Genomic DNA, 21,374 nt, shown 5'->3' on the forward strand with positions numbered 1-21,374 from the left:
GTGACATGCTTGCTCTTTCGATTGCATTCATTGCATGTCCGGGGCGGTGTAAGTTGGGCCTTTTTGTATATGCCTTTGCTGGTTGGGCGCACGCCCCATTCCCTTTGCTTGCAACATATTTTCCCTCTCTCTCTCACTCTTTCTCTTACGATCCCTTCATTTCCAGAGCACAGTTTTTTTTTTGGTGCTGTGCCCATCAGGCCGGATAATCGAAATAAAGGAGAGAGAGAGAGAGAGAGAGAGAACAACACGCACACGAGCATTAAAAAAAGCAACCGAAAATTTGAATATAATAACATCATTGTGTTACCGCATGACATGACCGTGGGCAGTCACCGGGAAGCGCACACGAACACACACACAAACACACACACACAGGAACTCCCCCTTTGGTGTCTGGGAAGAGAAGTTAGTTGGGGAAGTAGTTTACATTTTCATCTCCATTTGTGCTTATTTCATCAACAAATCACAAACGCACACACGCACATTCACTCATTCACGCATGATGCCACAAAAAAACAACTAATTTTCCATTGGGTTTTGATCGCTTGATTGGTTGTTCCTTATCCGTTTTTGCTGCTTGCTGCCTGCTTGCACCTGATGTCAATCACTCTCTGCCCTTTAACGCACCTGGTTTTTTGTGTTACTTCTCTTATTCTCTCTCCCTCACTGCACAGCAACTTTCCCAAAACTTTCCCCGTCCCTGGTCTCGGATCACAACAGCCCTCCTCCCCCCCCCCTTCCCCCCCCCCCCCCCAACTCGCACGCTCTCACAATCACTCACGGAGCTTTCGCCGCACCCACCGGCGGTGCGGTATCGTCGTTTTGGTCGACGGCACCACCGGCCGCCGGCGCTGCTTCACCCGCCAGCAGCCGTCGTATCCAGCGCCGAAGATGCACTTGCCACTGCATTCTCGACTGCGTGTGTTGCTAGTCGAGCGACGAGGGGCTGCCGGGGCCGCCCATAATGTAGGAACCGGGGCTGTGCGAAACGTACCCGTCCAGGTCGAGCGAACCGTCGCCCTTGTCCGAGTCGATGATTTTGCCCTCCTGCTTCATCATCATTCGGCGCCATTTTGCGCGTGCGTTCTGGAACCAAACCTATTCGTAGGGGGAGAGAGAGAGAGATAGAGGTGAGTATAGCGTTAGATATGAATGTATTGATTGGAGCTGGGTGATTAGAAATGGAGCTTCAATATCTTATAGACTTACTTTAACTTAATTTAACTAAAAAATACGGTATTCTTTAACTATACAAAGCCTTGGGAACAGTCTGGAAGGGGTTTAGTTATACTATTTTACTTGATGTACTAGTTCTATTCGTTTAATTTGATTATTGTGAATAACATAATGAAGGTTTGGTAAAGATTACTCTCGTTTCTATGAGAATTCAATTAACATAATGTTCTTAACACATTGAAACTAATTAACAAGACGCCACTACGTGAACTAAACTGAACGAAACTACTTTTTCAATTATACATTCGCTAGTTCTGTGCAACTAAATGCAAAATATATCTTATATGACCTATTCTTTTACGCAAGTCTCATAAGCAAATAAACCACGTGTTGTTATGCTCTCTTCTTATTAACCTTGCTGGTAATCTTATTAAATAGTCATTTGTGAGTTCTACTAGCTATGTTGTTTCTCTCTTATTCTTCTAACCATTCTTCAAGCTATTAACCTATTTAAAATGAATAAATTAACAATGCCTTCCTACCTGTAGCACACGCTTCGGCAGTCCCGTCTTCTGGGACAGCTGCTTCAGGTCCTTCGCGTCCGGATTGTGGTTGATGGCGAAGTAGGACTTCATCGTGCGGAGCTGATGGTGCTTGAAGGACGTCCGCATCCGTTTGGCCCGGGACGAGGAACCGAGCCCCCGGCTAAATCCCAGGTCCAGATACTCGGTGTTCAGGTCTGAAAGGTGAAGAAACCCCGTGCGGGGAAAACGAGACCGATGAGTAAAAGACAATTGACTGTATGGTGTGTGTACACCCTCTGTCCCCGTACCCGGTCAGGGGGGCTTTATTGCTAACTCACTCCCTAGAGCCTCGAATAGCAAATGTATTGGGTTCTTGTCATCTTGTACTACCGTTTTATGGACCAACGCAAAGGGGCCCGCTGGACAGAGGAAACGAAACGATGCCCACCCTCTGTCACTAGCCTCGGTGTGAAGCTGGGTGCAAGGGGAGATCGGTTTTTCGCTACTTGCCCTCTGCGCGAGAGCGTGTGTATGCCGGTAGATGTAAAGGTTCGGGGGCTTTTTTTAATGTTGTAGTTGCTCCTCTTGCTTCCCAATTCCAACCGCGTGCGGGCCCTTCATCACGCAAAGAGGGTGTGACTATCCCTGAGCTCATTGTGCGTTTTGTTGCTGGTCAGGCACCATAAAACTCGGCATCGGCTAGGCAAACCCCGCGCACACAGCGTTGCTCTCCTCTCTCTCTTGTCTTAACTTCTTCAAGGGTTTTCAGGTTTTCGGTGGAGGGAAATAAACGTACCTCAACAACCTATGCCATTCCCGCGTTGTGGGATGCTGGGAGTCAGGCCATCGAGCGTGTGCACCGGTCATGAACGGGCAGCTACGCTGACATGTACCGCGCAACCTTCAACCTTCTTTTCGGGGTGCTGGCCGGCCTGGCACACTCATGGCCACATAATAATCGTAAAAAACGGCAAAACTCCGATGTCTTTATCGGGGACATGGTGGATGTGTCTGGCAAGTCGACAAGAGGCTCTGGGAGAAAACTTCGTTCACCAGCAAAGCCACATCGACGTGGAGTGTTTTCTTGGAAAGCGGACCGGGCAGATGGGGCAGCGATTCTCATTCCCAAGGTCATCAAAATGTCGTCTGACATCGGCAGCAAACAGTGACGCAAAAACTTGCTACACCTTGTTGAAGGTTTCCAGAGAGAGACACACACATCCTTTTAAAAGCCATTGGTGCAGGTGAAACCTGACGTTTGAGCATAGGATTTTTGATTGCGGAGGTTAGTCTACAAGCTCTCGAAATGTTTATTCCACATCACTACTGAGTCACTAAAATGACGTTTCGGTAAATGTTTACAACTTTGTGTCATAAAAGATGCCCCTGCTTCCTAGGCCCTAAACATCCAAATGTTACCTAGGCGAGGTGAGATTGATTCTAACCAACAGACGCTGTTCCCACGCTAGATGGTTTGTTGCGTCTCTTTTCTACTGCCTTTCCACATCCAGTAGATCCATTCCATGTCTCTCTGTTGTGTACCACGGCCTTAAAACTGGGTTGATCTTTCCGACTCGTCCGAAACCCGGTAGCTACCTGATGTTACGCAAATCGAACACCCTTCATTGTGCTTACACTACGCTAAGGTCAGACTCGGGTCTGCTCCGGTATTCCGTGAGCGTGAGGTGGCGCGTTCGGATCGGAACCAAAGAGTGCGCCAACTTCCAGTAGCCGATCAGCCAGACAAAAGGCGGCTCCAGCATAACAATGTTTCCAAAAAATCATAGACCATAGACACCCGTTGTAAGGCCGCTGGGGCCGTGGCGGTGAACGATCGATACGAGAAGCAAAGCACCCCGTCTCAGACAAATTACAGTGAAGCCCGTGGTGGTAGACGGGGAGTGAACCACCTCCTTCGTGAGCGGGAAGCAAAAGACCACACTCAAAAATGCATGATCTATCCGACTCCGGGACTCCGACTATTAGAATTATGCTACTTGTTATTTCTTCTCACTTGCAAGGCGATTCCGAACACAGACACACACACACACTCCGGTGAACCGGTAGCGGTTGCCGTCAATCGGTCTTCTGAAAGGACTTTAGAGGGCACTACAGAGGGAGAGCGGGTGGGGCGTGCCAACTCCCGTAGGGTACCGAGAGCAAATAATAATAACCGGGTTCAACCCGCACCGGCCAGACAATGATACTGTTTTCCTTGTCGGTTCCCTTTTTTTCTTGTTGGATCTCTTTTTTCGAGCAGTGTGTATGCTCTCTGTGTTTGGTTGGTCGGTTCGATGGTTTGGTTTGACCGGCCGACTACCAAACGGTCCGCTTGTGGCGGGCTACTTCGGTGGCTTAATATTAAGGTTTGCACGTGGTATTCTTTTCCTACCCTCGGGGGTTTTACTTCTTTCGGGAGTTTCTGTTTTTTTGTTACTTTTCTTTTCATTTTCCATCCCATAGCTTTAGCTGCATTTTTTTTCGTTTTTTTGTCTATTTCTTTGGGGTTTCTTTCTTTCTTTTACACCCTTTTATGGAGCCCTTAGGCGCCTGAAGTTGTCAAATCAATGAAATCTGTGCAGATGAACCGGGGGTGGAGTGCCAGTAAACGGTGTAAAAGAAGAAGAAGAAGAGGAAGACGCAGTCTACAGACGAAAAAAAAAAACAATAACAGACCGAGAGCCACAGGAAACGGAAAAACTCGGCAAACAACCGGCTACAAACCCGGAGGGCGTTAAAGTCGATGGTTTGAGCTTCTGGGGTTTTTTTTTGCTTCTGCTTCTGCGTTTCCTCTCGACCTGGCTGGACTTGAGGCCTCGGGTTATGGTCACTGTTTGGGAGTTGGCACAGAAAACTGTGCTCACGACTTTGGTGTTTTGTTTTTTTTCTTTTTCTGTCCAAAAAGATGCGTAATTGTTCGAATGATCGGAACGTTGCTGAAATGCTCCTTGCAGGGATCTGACTAGTGAAAATTGAATAAATGTCCCCGCAGGGCACAGAAGACATAAAGAGTTTGAGCGTAGTTTTTCCAACAAAGTGTGAGCAGTAAAACATCGCAAAACACCATTAAATTGCTTTTCAACAACATTCAATTGGCTAAATGTGCGAATAGTGTTGAAATTATATTTATTTATTTTTAATTTCAGATTTGGAGTTAAAAATATATCTTTATTACTGTTACTGCATTTTAAGCAGCATCAATCGTTTAACGAACAAATCGTTTGCTTGCGGAAGATGTCTGGCATTGTCTTTTTACAAAACATGAAGAAGCGCATAAGTAAATTGAAGAATGCTCCCAGACTGAGAGGGAGGAGCTCACGCTGATTAAACAATCCGGCAAACCGGTTCCTGGTTCGTCCACGTCCGCGCTGGGTAACACCGGTTAGCCGAACCAATTCGATGCACCCATCCAAAGTGTATCTTGCCACGGAAGATACGGAAGATAGCCTTTCCAGCTTCCAACACAAACAGCACTGGCCAGCGTCCCTCCGTCAGTCCGGGAAGGGTTTTTTTCTCTCTTGTGTTTACCCCTGTACATTCTACCCTGCACCGGTGGGTCTCACCATCCCACAGCAATACAGCGTGGAGTCGTTAATCATTACAAAAAACAATGGTACTTCCTCGGGAGTTGATTTGTTTTTATTGTTTTGGGTTGTTCTTTTTCCGCTTTTGTGCTCCCATCGGAAAGGGATAGTAACAGCAGCAGCAGCAGCACGGTGCCTTTGTGCTGTCCGAAATGCAGGGGGGGTTTCGCCGACAGCGCGCGGTTCTAGTCGGTCAGTAGGCAGTACAAACATTAAACATTGACATTAAAACTGACTGCAGCCCGTGATGCGCCCGATGCGCAAACAGATTTCATTTTCTTTTGCCCATCCCGCGAAGTCACCGTTTGTCTGGCGTTTAACGTTTGATCGGTACACACACACACACACACACACACACACACACACACAAACATTCGGCACGTCAATGGTGGCGGGTCGGTGGTTTTGTGTAGTCCTTGAAAATGGAACTCGACTCTGAGAAAGCAATCCTTTCGGAGCTTTAATGCCGCACTCTGATGAATGTTTCGAGTCAGTGTTGGAAGTTGTTATTAACATGTTTATCGCCCCATACATACGTGTCCGTGCATCGCAGGATCGCGGTAGATCATAAATCGGGAAGATCGTAAAGTTCCGTACAAGTAAGAAAGAAAAAATACAGAAACCAATTTATATAATATCCTTGGGCAATCGGTTGTTCGCGGGTTGTCCTTGAACACGGCGCCCTATATTGTTTGGCATCATTTTTATGTGGCACTTTAGGGCAGACAGCCACAAAGAGTTCGATTTCGAAATAACAAAACGCAACGAACTGACAGGATCGTATTGATTGCAAACGTGACTTAATATTCTGAGAGCATAAACGAAATGATGGCTTTAAAACATTGCTTTAAATAAGATGCTCAAGATGGGAATTGGAAATGACTTTTCTTGGAACAAGACCATCCCGCTGGGGCTGTGAACGTGCAAAGCGGTGTGAGATAAGCGCACAGGTTCGTAAATATTGCTTCTTAAATCATAAAGCAATAAATTAATCTATCTTCTATGTGTTTTGCTGTTGCGTTCGTTCTTCCTCTTGTTCCACTATCACAGGATCACGTTACATCTCAATATCCGTACGATTACAACGTGGTCCCGAAGACGTGGTCCCGAGCAAAGAACGGCAGCGTCGAACAGAAATCAGGTCAGGTCAATGGGTTGTTCCAGCCCGGACGCGCGCGCTTGGGAACGGCAACTGTTGTGATCATAAATTAACCCCGAAGTAATCCAATCCAAAACAACAGGGCCAGATGACAACAACTGAAAAAGAAAAACTACGGACAAAAACCTGCGCCCCGTCACATCTGTGTCCTGCTATTGCTGGTGCTGTTGCTCTTCCCAGCTGAGACTCGCCCGATAAGAATCTTCTCTACGAAACCGATCTGGTCCTGCGAACCGGTTGATAGCTCACATTCTACACCGCTCACCATGCCGCCTTCCCGCTCCCACGACCCGTCTCCCAAGGACCGGTGTAGCTGTTGCTCTGTGGCCCTATTCTGCCCTTTCCCCGATGCGGCAGCCCAACTGCGAGACCCGCTGGGCATTGCCGTAAGCATCCGAAAGCAGACGGGATATGATGGTGGTAGTGGTGCTGGTAGTGGTAAGCAACCATCGGGTACCAGGGCGTTTTTATTGAACCTACGACCTTTTACAATCTCTTTCTTTATGATATGTTTATTAACTTTTCGACTTCTTTACTACCATTCGGTGGGGATGGGATTGAAAGCGCACAATGCCCGCGTGTCATCGCGGCAATTCCCAGCTTTTGAAGGGGGCGCACCCGAGCTGCTGAAGAGAGCTGAAGAGGCTTCTAGGCCTGAGGCACCAGACAGAAAAAAAAGTAGGTGCGACCTCGAGACACAGGACGGCCTTGCGCACGCACTGAACCCCTTTTCTGCCGCCGACACTCAACAACTCGATCGCAGCCTCCGGCCGGGGCTACATGCAGCGTTTGTCTAGTTTTCTCGTCCACTTCGGGTGAGTGCTAATAGAGATAAGCGCGTCCCCGCCGACAGTCAGTTCCTGGAAGTTGGCCTAAACACACACAAACGTCTTTCCATCATTTCATAAGCCCTGAATTTTGTTGCTGTTAGAACCGGTAGCGATGGGTTAGTTTCTTCTAACCCTCCCGCCACCAGTGATGATGATTTCCCACTAATAGACATCACAAACAGTCGGTTGCCGGTCGGTGGGTTCCTGATGTCTTGCCGTCTGATAGCAGCGGTAGAAAGAACTTTCCATTCGGCCCCGTTTTCTCAGAATGCGATGAGTAGAACATGCAGCCTAACACGGAAGCCATTTCCGGGGAGGCTGCGAAGCCCTGTTGGAGCTGTTGAAGTGATGATCATGTAAAAAAGCACGAGCTCCAAACCGTTTTAAGGGACCCGGAAACATACCGCACCACCTACCTTTCGTAGGCTCACAGATGCAGGAACCTCATCATTTACTCTCATCAAATCACGCCTCAATTAAGCTACCGAAAAGGGAGGCATCTTCATTATGCACGAAAGCCTGCCGGGCTACATGCATTGAACCCGGCGCTCAAACCCTTTCCAACGTTTGGATGCTGGCGTGAGGTAGAGATTAGAGCTGCAACATCAAGTGGCATGTCTCCCGGCCAACGCGTTAGTAAATGACACATCATTAGCACTCGCAACCGTTGTTGCCAAATGAGGATGGGTTTTGGAGCTCCACAATATCATCAAAATCACCCCTCCGGGACTCCAGGAACCGGTAATCAAACAATTCTAGCAAATAGATTAAGCCTCCGTAAACGGAAGGCCCGGCTGTTCGGAATACATTAAAGTTACCGTATGTGTATGTCTACTTTCTTGCAAACTATGAATATTTACATCGTGTTTACTATCAAGTCAAGTTAATCGTGGCATATTAATCATACTTGTGCAATGTGCTCAAGCAGCCATGTCTGGTTTTGTTTTGTTGCTTTTTTTGCAATGTTCATTCTCCATTTTTCATTCTATTTCTGTCGTTTTTTTTTCGTGTGTGTGTGCGTTAATGCTGCCACTGCCTTACATTACCCATGGTTCGCAAAACGTAACAACATTCCACGACATGACCTGTCACTCAAAACGAACACACACACTCGCGGACAGAGAAACAACCATCTGCTTTTACTTGCGTCTAGGTCGTTCGGCCGATACTCAACCGCGAGGGGGACGATCGAGAGGGGCAAATACGCCAAGATAGCGATACGAACGAGTTCCAACGGAAAAGGTCAAGCTGGCCTATGCGGGGCGCGGTGCGTGCCGGCGCTCGGCGCATTAAAAAGCGATACAGCAAAACATAAAACAATATCTGCAAAGACCAAAACGGATAAACCTTTGCCGCTGCCGCTGCTGATCCCCGGTCGTCCATCGTCCAGGCGAGCGGTAGCTAAAAGCTCACCGAAGCAATTACAACGATAGCCATCGTGGTCGTCGCAAGGGGCAAGTTCAGAGATCGCATACCCCTTTTTGTATTTTTTTAATCCCCTTCTCTCTCTGTCTCACTCATTTTTGCAGTGCGAAAACCCGCCCAACATCGCTGTTTTGGTGGTCCCCGGGGAAGATGCTACACAACAAGAGGAGTGGAGCGAGTAGGAAGGCACAACACCACCGTATCAACATCGTTCATCACTCCGCACAAACGTTACATACTAAATATTTATTTATTTCTGTCACCCCCGGCGCTTGCCACGCCATGTCGCAACGGAAAACCGTTGGAGGGGAGCTAGCTGAACTCCCCCTTGCCTGGGATGGTAGCATCATAAATTTTCACCGAACCATGCGTTGCGGTAGAGGCGTGCGAACACAGATCGCCCCCCGATCGCTTGTTGAAGCACTTTTTTTTGTGCTTCCACAGACCCCTTGATGGTCGCTCTTCCCATGCCAGCTGATCCGCGGCTAAGCCAGCGGTTCCAACACGCGATCATAACATACTCAAGACCGACACACACGCACAATTTGAGCGTGTTGCAGAGTGGTTGTAGTTTTAGCGGAGGAAGAAAAAAACGCAAAGGCAATATAAATGAATCTATGATGCGGTGCGTCAACGTCTATCGGTGGATACGCTCACAGACGCGCATAAAATAAGAGGCAAAGAGAGGAAGAAGAAACAACTGTATTACAAACTGTCCTGTCCTGGCTTCACCCCAAACCCTCCGCAACGCTTTGTTTCATACCAGATGCATGATCATAAATTCATATTTTTGCGAAATTCAAACGTTACGATCGTTATCGGGTAGCAATGTAACGTATGATACGGTGTGCGATGTTCATCAGATTGCGTGTGATCGTACACAACAAAAAAAAACATCCATCGTGTCCAAAACGGAGCTTCCAACCCGGCACGGCACGTCCGAAAGCCATCGCACAAACCGTAGTTTTCCATTGCCAGTTCTTATCTCGAATCAAACAAGGATTTTCTTCTTGTTTTGTAAAATAACAACAAATAACACACGAAAAAGAATGCATAAATAGTGCGCCCATCGCGCCACCCAAACCGCCCACTTACCGAGGCTAGCCGTCATGGCTTCGATGTCTTTGGGCTTCCGCTTCCGGGGCCGGCCCTTCTGGCGCGGCTGCTGCGGCAGCCCGGTGACGCCGTGCGGTGGGTAGTAGGTGGCCGGGTTCAGCTTGCCGCCGCTCGTCGTCGAGTCGCTCGGGCTGAGCGGGGCGACCGGCGAGGTACCGTACTGGCTCTGGTAAGGACACTGCATCGGCATCCCCGGTAGCCCCGGGGTGGTGGCCGCCTCCAGCGGTAGCTCAATGTGTGATCTGGAAGGGCGGGGGAAAATGGGAAGCAAATTCAGAGCAAGTTCAACGAAAGGCTCGTCACGTAAGCCAACACTTACCGACAGAAGACGGCCGAGTCCCGTATCGTGTAGTGGTCGCCCTTGTTCAGCGGCGTGTTGCAGACGGCGCAGGAGAAGCATCGTATGTGGAATACCAGATGCCGGGCGCGCATCACCAGCTCGGAGGAGCTGATCGACGCCAAACACTTGGAGCACCGTCGCGAACCGAATACCCTGCAATACCGGGAAAGAGAGAAAAACGCGTTATTAAGTGAAACCGATCAGCATCGTTATGCAGCAGCCCCGCTTTTTTCCCATCTCATCGGTGACATTCTCCGGGAACGCTTCCGATTCGTCGCACCAGCCAAGACGCCAGCCATACCGTCCCATTAATCTTTCATAATGCCCCCGGAGGGCAGACTCACATTACGCGACAACAAGTGTCCCGCCGAACCGGGCGGCCACCGGCGTCGAACGGTGGGTACGATTTTCCCAGAATTTCTGTTACATCGCAAGGCAGGGGAAAACCTTCGTTCCAGTTCGGTGAAAAGCGGGAACGTTAGAAATTTATGTTGTAGGCGGTATGCTACAATTTTTCGTGCTACATCGTGCATCGCCGGGAGATGCCGCTGGTAGCCCGTTCTTGCTTTTAATCATATTCTTTCGGCTCGTTTCCTCATTTGACTAACGTGCGTGTGTGTGTGTCAGTGTTAGGGCATCACTTGCACGACCAGATCGCTTCCATCGATGCACGACGAGGCTTGTCATGTGCAGGGACCCAGAACTAAAGCCCGTCGACGGCGGGCAACACATGAGTTATGACATACTTTGCTTGGGCATGGAAATTTTGGGCGTTCACAGAATGTGTACGAGGGCAGTGATGAAGCAGATGATGGCGGTACCAGTTTTATGATCGGGGAAATATTATCATTATTATTTGGAATATGAAGATAAACGAGATTTTTAAAGCACATGAGCTCTCGTTTCATGCCCTTTGTTGCGAACGTTTGACGTTCATTTGACAGTCCGTAAACAGTCTGTTTGTTTACCAACGTTATTGGGTATTTGTTGGTAACGTTGCCAGTGACAATTCAGAGTTAAAAAAAAGAAGCCCAAACCCATCATAAACCCTGTGTCACCCTGCCGTGTGTGGATTGCTCTCTCCGAAGAAAAAACAAAAAATCGCTGACCCCGCCAGAAAGCTTGCCCGTCGGTCGGTCGCCCAGCGCTGCTGGATACCGCGTTTTATGAGTGAAATTTTATTCCAAAGTTTATGTTTTCCTGAGCCCACCACCTCTACCACGCGGCTCGGTGCGTATCTACCACCACGTGCTGGCGCGCCGAATCGTCCCGACTCTCCGGCCCGGGGTGCGCACCGCAGACAACTCAGCTGACCGTTTGGCGAGCAGCGGGTGTCTCGTCACGCTGGGGATGCTGATTTTATGATCTTATGATTTAATCTATATTCCTATAAAATTGCCCACCACCGTCCGCATCCACCGCGCGTTTGCTTCGGACGCATCGAAGCAGTCCGATCGGTTTACCAGCAGCGGCAGCGACTCCTTAACGACCGCTCCGGTGCACCTGCAGCGTGTGTGCGTACCGACGGACCACGCCGCCTGGGTGGATTCACCAATTGGACACAAAATGATATGCAACATTCCACATCCCGTTTCCCGAGGTTTTTGATCTTCGCCCCCGTTGACATGAATTAACAGGCAAAAGAGGCGTTTGCGCCGCTTCCCGCTTTGCCGTTTCGATCTGTAAACTGATCGCCGATCGTCTCGACTCGCCAACTCATCCCCCTAAAATGCATTTCGCTTGTTCCATGCGGTGCAAGTGCACTCTCTGGCATAAACAGCTACCCACAGGCCGTGGTTGAATATGCTAAAGAGGGTTCACCATTTAAAACGGGAAGGGGGGGGAGGAGAGAGAGGTACAGATATTCATAAATAGAGACATAAAATATTGGGTTTTACTGTTATCGCTCGCTGGCTCTTTAGCAAGCTTATATGGGGTATTTAATGTTTTGTTTGTGGATCGTAAAAATTTCAATAATATCGCAAAGCCTCTCGCGGGTGAGGATTGCGCAAAAAAAAAGCACGACAACTGTCCAGAAGAGCAGTGAAACCTAAATCAGAAGGCCCCATGTTGCCCCGAACGGGCAGGCAGAGAACGAGAATAGAGAGAGAGCTCAAAAACACCAGTGAAAGATTGTGACGATCGTTCAACAGTACACGCGAGATCGCGGATCTCTCGATGCTACGTTGAAGGAAGCCAAGCAAAAGGAACAGCCGGTAACGTACGCACTACGTCTACCTTTATCCCAAATTTATCCATCACCTGCTGGGAGTCGAGCATTCGTTTACGATCTTTCGTAACCAGTCCCGCTCACTCTCTTTCGCTCCGTTCCGTTTACACCGTTCAACTCAAATGCAAATGGAACGGTTACCCCGCCGAGGGCCTGCGCCAATTCTGCGCAAGCTCCCGCAGATGCGTCAACGACTTTGGGGACAGCGAACGGCGTGCGAATACATCCACCGGGATCATAACTCATAACTGCTCCCAGGCGCGGAATTCGATCCGCGTCGGGAGCTTCCTGCCGGACCACACGCGGCAGAGGGGAGGAGGGAGGAGTTGGATCCGGAAAAAAGGGAATTCCCGCTGCTGCTGCTGGCCCTCGCTGGGAATCTCAACCTGATGGCTAACAAATTCGCTTATTTACGGCCTTGTGACCTGCTGTCTTGGGGGAGCTGTGAGGGGCCTGTGGTCCACGCGGTTTCTCTCGCCAAGCTGGTAGTGACCCAAAGATTCCTATCTTACCCCATTCCGCTCTCACCCCAAAAAGCCTAACATTGAACCTGCTCGATGATGCTCAATCTTGATGACAAAGGTGACTGATTTAGTGGTGAGACCTACGAGGGTGCCTAGACCTCGGACGATGGGAATGAGCGTTTTCCCCTGTTGGCAGAGTAACATGTGGCCAACAACGCGTTTCATTCATAAATCTGCCAGTCGACCAATCTGAAGTCGGCTACAAGATCACTTTGGGGAGGTAGTAAGTCGTTGTGACCCGATTCGCTAATTCGGGGCCAAGAATAGAACATCTGTGGCAAAGCGAATTTGCCGAGTCGTTGTGACAGAAACCAAGATATTGAGATGCTGACAAATAGTTGCCCTATTGCTGTGAGGTTCTGAGAAGTTCGGTTCTTCTACTGCTCAAGGACGACTCGGCTAGTTGGCAAGACAAAACGAACGGAAATTGCCTGATTAATATCCACGAAATTGCCACCAAGCAAACCGATTCGATACGTCCCACTCATTGTGCAAGCGAAACCTTGTTAATAATGTGTCTAAACGGCTCATAATTGCATTTGCTACAGCCGATAACTAGCGGAACACTTCCAAATGACTAGATCCAACACTGCAGCCTGAAAAATTGCCATCCATATATCACTCAAGCTACCGATCGGTTAAGTAGCATCATTATGCGTACCACCGCTCAACGCGTCGATCCGATTGCACGGCTCCATCTTTGGGGGAGCCATTTGTTTGTCTAACTAATTCACTCCTCGACCGAACCGAGACACCTACAACCTCTAATGCCAGCTTCCAGTGTCCACATCGGCACACTGAACAGAGACAGAAAGAGAAAGATAAAATGGCCCACGCCATGAAGCTGTAAACATTCACAGTTAATGTCGATCGTTTGGAGTCGCTCTCGCTCGGAACAGACGTGCACGTAAACCCTCTGTCTTGAGAAGTGAGTCACCCAGACCCCAACGTGAGTGACAGTTTTGCATTTTTCCGGTTTTTGTCCTCCCTCTCCGTACCATTGCGGTTCGTTTGCATTAATTCATTCCGAGAAAATAATAATAAGGTGATAATCTACGCGGGCCCAGCCCGGGACGGCCAAGATAAGCGTGATCATCGTCGCTGTCGGCTCGTTGCTCCCATCCCAAAACGTGCCATCGCCCAAATTACGATAGTGCGAGCGCTCCCGGAACGAGCATCGCCGGTACGTTTATCATCCTTGATAGGACAAATGACGTTTGATTAAATTATTGACCTTCGGGCAGCACGGGAACGCTTGCTCGATATATATTAAGCTTTGACACTTTATCGATCGAACCCCAACCGGCGCGTCGTGCGAAGCGTCGCAGTGCTGCCGCAGAAACTCGCCGAAACGCCCAAAGTGCAACGCACGGCAGGGGCACGGTGTTATAAATCGGTCGGTGTCGGGGGGAAAAATTAATTGACCCACTTAGCACCGCACAGAACGGTAGGAAGCACCGCGAGGAAGCGGTTCCGTGTGCATTCGGGTGGTGCACGATGCAGTGCCCTAACAGAGCCATTTACTTTCCCAAAAGCTCCAGCAACGGAAGGTACAGAAAAACAGACCGACAAAAAAAAAACCCCACAACCGATTACCACCAACGACTGGTGAGCTGAAACAAGAGCAGGAAAGGAACCTGAGAGACAGTTGAGAGCGGAAAAAAACAACGAAATCCCGCCATACATTCGGTGTGCGCCATCGGTCACCTTTCCACGGGTTTGCTCGTTCGCCTCTTGCCCCAGACCCGGCCAAGAAGCCATTTCTCGTTTGCGTTCTTATCTTTATTAAAAGCTCAGCATACAAATGAGTAGTATCGCGCTGTCCTCGTATATTTCGCTGATGATCGCTCTTGGTAGTCGTCTTTTCTTGTGCCCCTTTTTGTTAATCTGTCCACTTGTGGTCAGCAGGTTTTTTTTACGGTTTGGAAGGGTATTTAGACTTGTGGGGCAATGTGATGGGAAGAAAAACGAAACTTACTTCGCGCGCTCGTAACATCGCTTCATGTGAATGGTGCAGGAAGTACAGAGAGCAAAAAAAAAGACAACAGAGGGCTTGGTGTGAGTGGTTGCGTTCCACATCTCCCGTAGGATTCTGAGTGAATGCGATTTTTGCTGTTGCTGTTGTCTCCTCCGACTCGTGTGATTCGTCGTTGTTCACTCTTGTCTTATTCAAATTTTTCAAATATTCATAAATTACTCGTTGATTAAATAAAATTAACATTTAATTTGCATAATTTTTCAATTTTCAGCTCTTTTCCTCACTCTTATGAGTCTCAGCGTGTGTGTGTGTGTGTATGTGTCAGTGTTTTGTTTACGTATTTGTTTGTTTGTTTTTCTTCTTTTGCTCCTCTATTTCAATTTTTCCATGGTTCTACGCTTTTGTATCTGTATGTTTATCTTTTTTTTCGGGGGGAATTCTTACTCAAAATTCACACTCACGAATGCAAGGTGGCAAAAGGTGTGGGCTCTGTTCTTGGCAGACGTTTTTTTCACATTCATTTTTGGGCTGCTCCCGTTTCATGCTGTTTTGACTAGCACACAGCCACTCGCGGCGGAAAGCTGTCAAAATCAGTTTCATTCGACCGGGATTATGATGATACGCTTACGTACAAAAGGGAAGCGGCGTGGAAATTGGGAAGGATGGAATGGGGAAAGGCGATCAAGATTAATCGATTTTCGGAATCGTGGGCCGTCGACTTGAATTGATTAAGTTTTTATCTTAAACACAGAAGAAGAAACAAAAGTGAACTCAATCGCGTAAATACATGAAGAAAGATACAGCAACAGGTATGAGAACTTGTTCGAATGCGCCCCAAAACATTGAGCTCAGTTCCGGCCGTCTTCGCCGTGTAGCAGTGTCTTTCCCTTCATTTACCTTATTGTTTTCATTGCCCTCATTTGCGCAGCGTGTGGTAAACATACCGTCATCACATCATCCCGCCTACCAGTCGCGCCTGCAGTTGCATTTGCATTTTGCACATCATATTTTGACAGCGTTTGGCGCAACGTTGGCTTCCACGGCGTCTGCGTGGGTACTTTTTTCCGCGGAAACTGCACCCAACACACACACACACACAAACGCGCGCGCGGTGTACAGATTTTGCGCCCGAGTGCATCTGTATGCGCCCGACGACTGGATGGTTCTGAGCGGAGGGCTTTTCCGAGGAATTCCGGCCGCATTGTTGACGGGCTGTTACGCATACGCCCGTGGCTTGACGTCAATTTTTCGGCTAAATTAACATTCACAATCGGTAGCGTTTCGGGGCCTGTGAGGCGCATTTTTCGGTAGTTTGCCGACAAAATTCCACGGAAGCGCCCGTGTCTGCGATTTCCCGCCGGGCCGGGAACTCATTTGCATGGTTGGAATGGTTTAAAATGAGCGCGGGAAATTTTGTGGAGCATTTGAAACGAAACAAAAGGGAGCATCATGTTGCAGCATTCATTCCACATTTCGTAACAATTGTTAAATATTTGAAACATGGTTTGCTGGATAAAATCTTGAACCCTTTAAGTTTATTAAATTATATCTTCATTACGAAATAGGAAATTTTGATGATACATGCCTTGCATTAGGATACTTTGAATGAATGATTTTCGATAAAATTGAGTCCTTTTTGAAGGTTTTTGCAAAAATTGAGTTCAACAAACTATGATAAACCATAATCAACCTGGGGCGTGAAAAAAAAAAAAGCATCTTTCGCACATCTTGGATCACAAAACCGCCATCAGCATGCAGTTCCAGCCAGTTCCAGACAAGCCTCCCAGATGATCCCAGCAAGAATGCGCCAGCGCCAACGTCTCGCGCCCAACGGAATGGAATGGCAGTTTTATTTGTTATTCGGATGAAAAATTTGCTCTGATTCCCAGAACACGACATTAAATCCATCTCGCACCGCGTCAACCCGATGGCACCCAAGCGCCAAAAAGGGTTTTATGAGGGGTTTGGTTTTCACGGCTTGTTTTCATGTGGAGTGTTTTTTTTTTTTTGTTTGTTTGGATGCGTGTTGCTCTTCTCCGTTTTTTTAAATGATTTATAAGCTGCACATGTCACCGTTTTCGTAGGAAACAGTTTTGCTGCAAAGTTGTCTTTTTTCCTGTCTTTTTGGTTTTGCTTGGTTTAATTTCCTTGTGTTTTACATATTGTTTGTAGTTTTCCTCCAGCGTCCCTTGGTTTTTGTCCCCCATCGCTTCGGCACTGTGGAAACTGCATCGATGCAATTTTTTCAACAATATATTATCCCCTCCCTGGCACAGTATCAAGCCCCCCCCTCCCGAGACGATTGTGATTGGTCGAACGCACCAAGCGATTGTGCCAAGCCCACGATGCACGATCCCGAGCGGATCAAATTTCCGCCCGACGCTACATATAACCGCAAATGCGTACACGGACTCAAGACACATCGCTCAAGACGGGCCCCAAAAACAGCAAACTTCTCCACATTACCGTGAGGAAATTTATCATTCCCCCGGACCTCCGTCCACCGTCGCACATCATCTTCCAGTGTGTCCAATGGGCTTCCTCAGCCTCAGAGACAGGGTGCAGGGTGGCGAACTGTAAAATATGATATCTAAATTGAGATATCCGTAAATCATGTACCCGTTCACGGAAGACGAATGTCTCGGGTACGGCCATTCATCATAATCCCATTCCGTAGCAGAGAACGGGGATGGCAAGAGAGGAAGGGAAATGGATTCGTTCCGGTTTCGGAACACCCTGCCGTACGGGGCCATATGCGGCAAAGGCGGCAGCGTTGGTGGTGCAGGTGGACGCGTTAAGGCGACAAACGGTTTTTGGTGGCAAGATTTGAACCTGCTTAAGACACGATCCATCCAAAGCGACCGAAACAAGCTTGTACATACAAGCCGCTCTTTCTGCGAGGCCTTCAGCGTGCGAGGCCTCCGCTGGGTGTACTTGCCCGAGCGCCCGAGGTCCATCTTTAACCTGACTGACTGACGGACAGAATGGCCGCCAGTCTGGTTGGCGCAGCTACAGCTTCATGAGTTTTCCTCCCGCTCTGCTCCAACGTTTTTTTTTCACTTACTCACTGCTCGCCGTACGAGGAATGATTTATTTGTCGTAAATTTAAGCTTTATGACTTTCGGAAATGTGCCCAAGATGCGTTTAAATGCTCGCACAACATTTAGACTTGGTTGGTTGGCTGGTGCGGGAAACGCTTTTTACGCGGTCTTAAGTAAGTTGGGTTGCTTCGTGCGTTCTACACTGCCAAGAGAGACACATACACACACTAGAGGATGCAAACTACAAAAAAAGATCGTTTAGTATGAGTTTTACTTCAACTTGTGCTATTTGATCTTTAAATTTATCGCCCGCAGAAGCCTCATTACGTGGATTTATAGGATAGAGTTCATGAAGCTACGCTCTTTACGATCATATTTTTCTCTCCAGCCTTACGTTCAATTACTTCACAAAAAAAACCCTTATAAATGCACATCAAGTTCTGGTTGATCAATTGACATTAATGCATCAGTGAGGGAAAAAGAAGATCCAAACTAGATGCGCATTCACACTTCCTTGCGCAAAAAAAAACACCACCATTCGCCAAATATCGTCCCCAATGTTCCGTGACCGTATTGGCCGCAAGCCAATTGACCAGTCGTGCCGTGAATCACTGCTTTACGATGACACAGACGTAAATTCATATTCGCGAAAACACAAACGTCCAGAATTTATGGTTCAATGCGTGACGCGAGCGCGCGCGCGTACACTCTCGTTTACGACCACTAAATGGCCTATGAATAGCTTTTATTGCTCTGCCAAAGTCACATGCGTTTGATCGTATACGAATCACAAAAAATACAGTTGCGCACCGATACGCTAACAGCCGACGCGGGTAGAACTTGAAGCTTTTAAAAGAAGGATGATGCATCCGCACAAGGATGTACGCCGGAATTGTGGTACAGGTGTAAATCACCAAGAGAGCTGGCTACTGCTCCCAAGGTCTCACCACACAGCTACAGCAAATCGCATCGGAATCAGAAACGCGACAGATTTTAGCGAGATTCTACCTCACGCCTGAAGTCATCCTGTGGAGGATATAAATCTTTTCCTGGTTTTTTTGTTTGCTTGCTCGTGAAAAAAAACCTCAGCCTGACCTCATAAAAATGATGTTCTGATGCGTGTGAATGCTCCAACGTTGTAACAAAATCCCACTCGAGCGTGTGTTACAAGATCATATGTTGTTGGATCGTCTTGACATCTCCCACAGCTCGGCGAACACAATTCCCAGAACGAAAGCCTAAACCCAAACGCCTAAACGAGCCCCCAGAAGGGCTCATGGAAGAAAGGGCCTCATTTTCGCTGGGTGCGAGAATTCCCAAGGGCACTTTATCACTGGACGCTGCTTTCGCTATCGTTACCCAATCTACAAAACAATCTAACACCAAGTGGAGTGTCCCCTCCCGAAACAAAACGAAAAAAAACGCACTATTTGTGTATCTGTTCCCCAAACGGAGCCAGCAATGCTCTGTATCTATGTGGTTGATTTCCGAGGTAGAGCTGTAGAGATCACTCACGCGCAATAATAACCGTAAATTATTTCCCTAAACGATTCCTCGGCCCACCGGACCGAGCAGGTATTATACACCGGGCGTACGCTATGGACCACATCGATCTTGGCAGAGAGAGGCCTCGCTAGGCCGCTAGACACACGCGTCCGAACACAAATCACCATTAGCAGCGTTGTATGCGGTCCACCAAACCTGCCAGAAGGAAGGAACAAGCTTCCAGCCGAAGTTGAACGCACGGGCAAAGGAGAGCGCGCGCCCGAGAGCGAGAGAGAGGGTGCGCACGAGAGAAAGATCTAAAATTAAGATATTTTTTATTGATTTTCTTATAAAACGATAATAAAAAAAAAGCTACAGAATCTCTTCCCGCAGGGGCACAGGTTTTCACCAACCACGATGGCTGTAAGGGTGGTTTGGGCCAGGGGAGCAAGAAACACCAGAGAATGGAAAGCGCCCGCGATGGTGTAGACCGATAGCGATGATATCTGTCGCACCGGCCAACAAACCGGGGCCAAGGCACTCGGGGAGGAAGGTTACTGTTGCTTGCTGCTGCTGCTGCTGCTGCTTCTGATGGGAAACTGATAAACGCTAAACAACTCACTAAAACGACACAAACCCCGCACACAAGGCAAGGTATGATCGGCCCCGATGTTTGGGAGCTCCGAGTGTGACACAGCGAAGATGGGTCGAACACGACAGAAACGAGGCCCATGTTGCTGTCGTCCCCGTCGGGTCCCCGTGGAACAAGCATTTCGTGGTGAACCTGCCACAGGCCGAGGTTTGCAGAGAGCAAACAAGGCCCCCAAATGTCACACGCCGCACCACTGGCGTCGATATAAAAATGAACGCTATATTGAATTATAAATTAGCTTTATTGAATCATTCCGTTCTAATGCAGATGGCGCATATTTGGTGGCCGGTTGGAAATCGGAGAAGATACTCAATCGGTTTGATAGTCTGTTTGGTAACGGATACCTGATTCGCGCCCGCATTTACACCAGGAGTCACATCCAGCTGAACCATAATGTCGTCACGTAATAGTAGCGTTTACAATTCCCATAGGTGAACATGAATTTCCCAACGTGTCTCGGTCTCGGAACTTCTTCCCCCGACAGTTCACCCCCCCTGTTTGTATCAATTCAGCAACTTGGACGGTAAAATGTCTGATTTACGATCCAAAACCCCGCACCACGAGATAGGTACGAGAACCTGCATCACCGATGGCCGCACGATGTCGTAGAGACGTAGACGGACTCGTTTTCTTTCGCTCCTGTCAGCCTGTCGACGAGCCGCTTTAATTTATTGGGTGATTCTCTTGGTTCACTGCCACCTTTCTTCTCCCGGTGGCCGGTACCGTACCAGGTCCCCGAGTCTCGTTTCCAGATCGTTACTGCACGATTGCCCGTACGCAAAGGAGGTGGAAATGCGATACGATTTGATAAAGGGTTTTGTGGACCCCCTCTTCTACCCCTTACCCCGCTACAGCGAAAACGGCAAGGTCGTTGTCAACTTAACACATCCCGAAGGAGGCTATGGAAGGAAATTCCAATCGTGACTCAAAAAACGGGACCACCGATCTCCACCAACATATCACATCCGACATCAAAACCGCAGCACTGGGGACGTGAACGTCCATAGGATGAGAGTTTTATGCGTCACCAAAGCTGCGCGTGATACGGTTTGCCCGTATCGCGCGCGAAGATCTGTCCGATCCTGGTGCCCGAAGCGCGTAATAAAAAATACCGCCGCCGCACTGCAGCAAGGATAACCGACTCGGATCTCACGGAGCAATAATCAGCACCAACGGATGCGAATGCCCGAAAACCCGGCAGCAGCATAAATCATACTTTTTAGATCCTCGTAATCTCTGAACGAGCTGCAGCGCGATATGCTTGTAAAATCTGCATCGCACAACGCGCACATCGCTGACAGTGGCAG

At 48.4% G+C, this 21,374-nt stretch overlaps 1 protein-coding gene across 2 annotated transcripts in view; it reads right to left on the reverse strand.

Annotated features, from left to right (window-relative positions):
* Positions 1 to 229: 229 nt before the first annotated feature.
* The window catches only part of LOC3291866 (protein apterous), a 62,759-nt gene continuing 41,614 nt past the window's right edge, over positions 230 to 21,374 (reverse strand). For both annotated transcript variants that reach the window (XM_061657676.1, XM_061657675.1), the window contains exons 6-9: positions 10,137 to 10,310; positions 9,797 to 10,059; positions 1,722 to 1,918; positions 230 to 1,101 (exon numbers count right to left, since the gene is read on the reverse strand). In XM_061657676.1, coding sequence (XP_061513660.1) covers positions 931 to 1,101; positions 1,722 to 1,918; positions 9,797 to 10,059; positions 10,137 to 10,310 — 805 coding nt within the window. In that variant the 3' untranslated portion in view covers positions 230 to 930. The remainder of the gene's footprint in view (positions 1,102 to 1,721; positions 1,919 to 9,796; positions 10,060 to 10,136; positions 10,311 to 21,374) is intronic.

The sequence above is a fragment of the Anopheles gambiae genome, chromosome 3, assembly GCF_943734735.2.
Source record: "Anopheles gambiae chromosome 3, idAnoGambNW_F1_1, whole genome shotgun sequence".
In the NCBI taxonomy this organism is placed as follows: domain Eukaryota; kingdom Metazoa; phylum Arthropoda; class Insecta; order Diptera; family Culicidae; genus Anopheles; species Anopheles gambiae.